The sequence below is a fragment of the Buceros rhinoceros genome, unplaced genomic scaffold (genome assembly GCF_000710305.1).
Source record: "Buceros rhinoceros silvestris isolate BGI_N320 unplaced genomic scaffold, ASM71030v1 scaffold7265, whole genome shotgun sequence".
Classification (NCBI taxonomy): Eukaryota; Metazoa; Chordata; class Aves; order Bucerotiformes; family Bucerotidae; genus Buceros; species Buceros rhinoceros.
This window is the reverse complement of record NW_010412253.1, coordinates 40,810-46,530: the sequence shown is the minus strand read 5'-3', so window position 1 is coordinate 46,530 and position 5,721 is coordinate 40,810. Positions and strand designations below refer to the sequence as shown.

At 39.1% G+C, this 5,721-nt stretch overlaps 1 protein-coding gene across 1 annotated transcript in view; it reads right to left on the bottom strand.

Annotated features, from left to right (window-relative positions):
* Window positions 1-5,721, bottom strand: part of LOC104493602 (cytosolic phospholipase A2 epsilon-like) — a 35,160-nt gene that overhangs the window by 23,037 nt on the left and 6,402 nt on the right. The window contains exons 3-4 of the mRNA XM_010136318.1: window positions 4,958-5,030; window positions 583-719 (exon numbers count right to left, since the gene is read on the bottom strand). Of these exons, the coding sequence (XP_010134620.1) occupies window positions 583-719; window positions 4,958-5,030 (210 nt within the window). The remainder of the gene's footprint in view (window positions 1-582; window positions 720-4,957; window positions 5,031-5,721) is intronic.

Here is a 5,721-nt window from a genome sequence, read left to right as displayed (position 1 = left end):
GGGAAAGAGATTTGGGAGTATTAGACTTCACATTACTGATAGCGGTACATACACAAAACAACTTGTCTGCAAAAAAAAAGCTTGTCTGTAGGAGAAAATTAAACAAGACAAGCAGGTCATGCAGAACATTCGTGAATTTGTGATACATAACTGTATTAAAAGTTTCTACATTTATTTTATGGCCTTTGGCTGTAAGCATGTAAAATAGGCACAGGTACAAAAAGAATGTTTAAAAGATTTCTTTTCCACCATACCTGGAACTAACTGATCTTACTGTTATTTTTATGTGATCTTTATCTTGAGTTTCACTTGTGTGTGTCAAGCTCAGGAATAGGATAGTAAGGCCATATTCTGCAGGGCATTTAATTGCTTCCCACTGCTTCAGTATAGTAGATGTTTAAGTAACAAATATCTAGAACAGAACAACACCGAGGAGGACATAAGCAACAGAGTTTTTTCTGAGCAATATTAAACACCTCCAGTGTTTGGAAACTAGCTATATGCGTACTGTTTTATTGTAATTTTGCATAATCTACTGCTGTCTGCGGACAGCAAATGGTGAAAACCATGTATTGTCACTACCTTGATCCGGCGGTCAATCTTGTAGCAGAAGGCTTCATTCCACACAGGATTTTTGCTGTTCCTGATAGTTCTGGTCCGAACCTTCTCAGTTGAGGCAGTAGGCAGCCACAGTGTCACGTAACAGTCTGAAAGGGTGACTGTATAACGAGAAGATGATCAGAGTGATAATGTATCCAGGGAAAGAATTACTGTTCCGAGTACATTTAACCCTGAGAAAGATAACATGGTGCAGGTTGTCTTCCTAAAATAACACTGGTAGCTCTTACAGGAAAGCAGGGACATTCTCACACATTTGCCATGCTCATTCCAACCTTTTTACTTTCAGTCAGACTTACTTTTCTTTTAAAACCTTACTTTACATTTGAAAGAGCACTGTACTCCACATGCAGTACCTGCACACCTATCCACGCTGCATTTAGCTTTATGTTCACGACTATCCAATTGACTGGGGCATGGTAATGTTGCCAAAACACCCGCTGCAACATGCACTCACATCAGTTCTAGGGTGGCTCCTCTGTTGCTCGGGCAACGCACCTCCTCACAACCTTCAGTCTGGCTGCAGGAAGATTTGTTTTCTAGAATTTCCTCCCCAGATTTCATACCTTACGTGATTGAAAGCCTTTATCAAAGTGATGGCTTAAATGAAGAACAAAAGATTTGGCGGTTTTTGCCAAAATCTAAAGTGTTCCCCTAAAGTTGAAAAGTTTGATTTCCTTATTACAAATCAGAACGTCCCAATTTCATATTCATCCCTATATTTATCAAAATTTTTGTAAGTTGTATCTTTCTCAGCAGTGCTTTTGGAAAACAAAACCAGTTTCAGCTCCATGGTTACTTTCATGCTATTCTTTCCTACCAGTCTATCTGCAGACTGGAAAAATCCTGCCATCACTCATGTCTGGGGAAGGAAGCCATGAGTGCCACCAAAGACATCAGCTCCTTCCATATTCTGGCCCCCCATGTTTGAAGGGAGAACTTCCAGGGAGCAAGACTTGCAGAAACTTGATACAGGCACCAATGGCTTTTCTCTCATACCGATAAGCGATACATCATCTCCCTATTTCACATCAGCAGTGCTCAACCAGTCAGCTGGTTCTTACAGAGATCTTGTGAGTCAGAAGAAGTCAAATAATTCAATCCACAGTCAATCTCTGCATCATGTTCAAAACCTGTAACAATGTTATTTCATCATATTAAGTACAATTTTCTTCACGTATTTCCTCTTTATCTTCCAGTGACAACAACAGATTTAGGTTTTTCTACTAGCCGTATTTTTCCCAAGCTGTGTCTTTATCACGGTAATTAACCATGCTATCACAATCAACAAAACCACAGGAATCACAGAATGTAGGAGGGGAAGCACTTCCATTGTCCTTAGCCAAACATGATCAGAAGAGCACGACTGATCAGATGTTTGGAAGAGACACAGGTGTAAGCTGGTGAAAATGTGAACTGTTAATGGTGATTAATGCTACAGCTTCCATTTCCAGAAGGATTGAGACACGCTGATGCATTGCTTCACGGTGGCAATATAAGGATTAAGCAAATAAGTGCATTGAGAATACTTGAATGACTTGCCCAAGATCCTGTGATGCAGTCAGTGTCAGGGTCCAAAACACAGCCTAGATTCCCAGGCCTGTACCGAAATCTATTAAAATTATGTTGCTCTAGAGCAACAGTAGGGATAAGTACTTTTAAAACAAATACATTTTTCACTGGTGAAGTAAATGGGAATGTGAGAATTGAAGACCAAGACAAAAGATTCACTTCAATAAATTTAGCCCAAACACTTCACTAACGAAAAAATATGAAAAAAATACCCAACAGTGACATGGGGAACACCAAGGTTTAACCAAAACACCCCAGGAAAGCTAAAGTGGAGGAAATAATTGCTAACTGAGAATTGTAAGAAGCAGTATACTGTTACCACTACAGAAGGCTGAAAGGGGATATTTTCCCATAGTCGTAAACATTGCGGTTTTGAGGAAAACTAACTGAAACATTTGCCTTTTTAATGCTTGAGAAAAGGTAAAGATTGCATGAAATAGCCTTCCCGCTGCAGACAAAAAGGATTAACAGGTTTCCCACAATAATTTGAGTTTATGCAGAACATAAATTTTCTGCTGAGAAAATACTCTTGATGTCAAATTTTCAAGTCTCTCTGCCAGATACACTTTAAACAAATCCTTGGCATGCCCAAGTTCTGAATTTGTAGCATTTCAAGAGGGTAAAGATATGTTGTTCACCTGTTTTGGAGACTAAAATACGAGATAATAAAGCAATATGATGTAGCAGACATGCCAACAGCCTTCATGATGCAAAACTGCACGGTTCACCGTGGTGACTGTGAGCCAGTTGTTCCTGAGGGGGACAGCCACAACTAACTGAAGCACAATCAGGTGAACTGTTGCAGTACACAAATGCACACGAAACTGCACGTGAAGGCTTGCAGATCCAATTGCAGTCACTGCCTGGTCGGATTATTTATTTGGTTGGTGCAAATCACCACTTAGGCATTTGAACATCTGCATTTCGTTAAATAAAAAGTTGCACGTACATCTATAAGCCCACAAAGTATGTCTTCTGTACCTAAAAATAGGACTTGAATCTCTAAGAAACCCACAACTTTACATCTTGTAAGGTGCTCTCACTCTGTCCAGTGAACCAAATTCCTTTTTTCAAAATGACGGAGTAAATATCACAAAATAGTTTGGCATCTGTCATTTCTAGAGTAAAAAATAGTAAGACTTAAGCAGTAAACAAAGCATTCAGTGAATCATAACAGATTTTTTTTTAAGCTGGAAAATAAAAGGGAAAATATAAATAGTCACAGTAGTATTACACTGCAGAAGATGGTTATGTAAGCGCAGCAGAGTTTTGTTCTCTGATAATCATTCATTTAAAAAATGATGTTGTTAAGCACAACTTCCATATATTACAACCACATCCCTCTTGCCACTAAATCCAACCTCAGATAAGTTTTCCCTCTACTCTTGACCCATCTCAGTAGTTCAAATCTCAAAATATGTAGTAGATTAAATAAAATTGACAGCTAGTTTCCTTAGAAACTATGATGTGCTGCATGAAATTCTGAGTGTACTAGAAGAAAATCAATTTTGAGCCATGTCAGTAAGATTTTGGAGAATGTATCGTAGAATTTCCCTCTCTGTTTTACATCTTTCCACTTCATTCTTGTGGTCATTATAATTGAATTTTCTTATTCTTTTTGTCTTTATTACATCTTTTTCTTCCATGCCTTTCCAACCTCTTTAAACAGATGTTTCACCATTCAGATTTCCGCATGAAAGCGATTCATAATAGCATCTTGAAAGGCACCTGAACAAGCCCCAGTGCAGCCAGGAGAGCGGATTATGAAGGACCCACATCTGTGCAACAGAAGCTGTGAGAAAGCTCCTCAATGAGTTGGAAAACTCAGAATTAACAAGTCCCTCCCCTAAGTGAGTCAGTGCCATATCTGGGCAGTGAACAAACCATTCTTTCCATGTATTGCAAGTCTCATTCTCCCACCGAGGTTTTTAATTTTAAATTTGCTGCCACACTGGTTCAACAAGCCAAGGCTTACTAGGCTGTAGAGGCAGAGAAGGTGAATTGTTACAAAGCTTCCACATTTGGATATCACCAGACTGTAAACTTCCCTAGTGCAGAGATGTCTTCTGTCTTAGGCTCTTCTCATTATCAACTTCTTGTTCTGTGATCTGGCTGTGACATTTTACTCTTGTAGTCACTAATCTAGGTATCCTTTGCTCACTTCTCCTCACTATCCCTCACTTAAACACCTTTAAAACTCTCACAGTAGTACTCTGTTTCATTTTTTCTGGCTTTTAAATTTCTCTATTCTCTAGTTTAAATAAATTCTCAGATACATTGGATTTTGTCATCTCTTCTTGCATATTTACAAATTCTGCAGAAGTAACAGAATGCATTTGCTTGTACTTCTGTTATTTTCGTAGTCTTTCCTGCTACTGCTGATTTTACACTTGCATCACCAGCCCTCTCTTTTCCCCTGTCCAGAAATTCTGTAGGGAATACTCAGGTTTCTTACTCAAAGTGACAAGAACTTCTGTAATTTAAAGAACAGCTCCCTGATCAGCAGCTAAATCTGATGTCACAAAGGTGGGAAATATGTCTCATACAGTGAGGTATGAATGAATGCATCACCCCGCTTGACTTAGCCCCTTGACACTTAAGAGCAGAAAGCAACACTCCAGTATCACAATAAAAATAATTGCTGCAACCTTGCAGGGAGGTGTCTTTTCATTCTTACACCATTCTAGAGCAGTAACATTGACCAAACATTTTCTTTAATTTAAAGAATTATAAGAAACATCCAACAATAGTAGAAGTAAGTACTCACGCAAGTCTGCCTTCCGGGCGTTCCTCACTCTCAGTATTTTTACAGTGAGCAAGTTGAAAGGAGATACTGGTCTCTGCACGACAATTCAAAAAAAAAAAAAGATGACATTGAGATTAATATTATAGTCTATAGACACGGACTGCTGTAACCCTAAATGTCTAAGGACATAGATAAAACAAAGTTTTTAAGGTTGAGCCAATATAATTTGTAAAACCAACTGGAGCAGCTGGAAAAACGACACAAATTTTTGGTGCAGAACCTTCTTCACAACTGAATTAGAAGTAACAGATTTCAAAACCACAAATGAGTTAAGAATAGATGCTGAGAGTTTGATTTGATAAAAATCACTTCTTTCTAACACCACTGCATTATCACAATAAACACCCGTACCACACACGTGTGGATGTCCTCCCTTTGTACAGCACTGTCTGCAGTAGAACAGACTGTGTCTGGGACATCGAATGTTACCACAGCAGCTGTGCAAGTAGAGCCAGGGAACAACTACACACCAGCAAAAGCTCCTACGCCAACGCAAGTCCCCATGCACCACCTAAAACACCAGAAATGCAGCTGATAGTGACAAGATTCTTCTCATGAAGACTCTGATCCATCTCTGATCTTCAGCCCTGATCCCCAGCTGAAAGCTGTAGAAGTCATTGCAGAGATGATCTTGGGAATTAACTCACAACTCCACCAGGTACCAGGCACCTTGGGCTCAGACATTAATTCTATAATAGCTCCTAAGTTCCATACTAATACGTCTT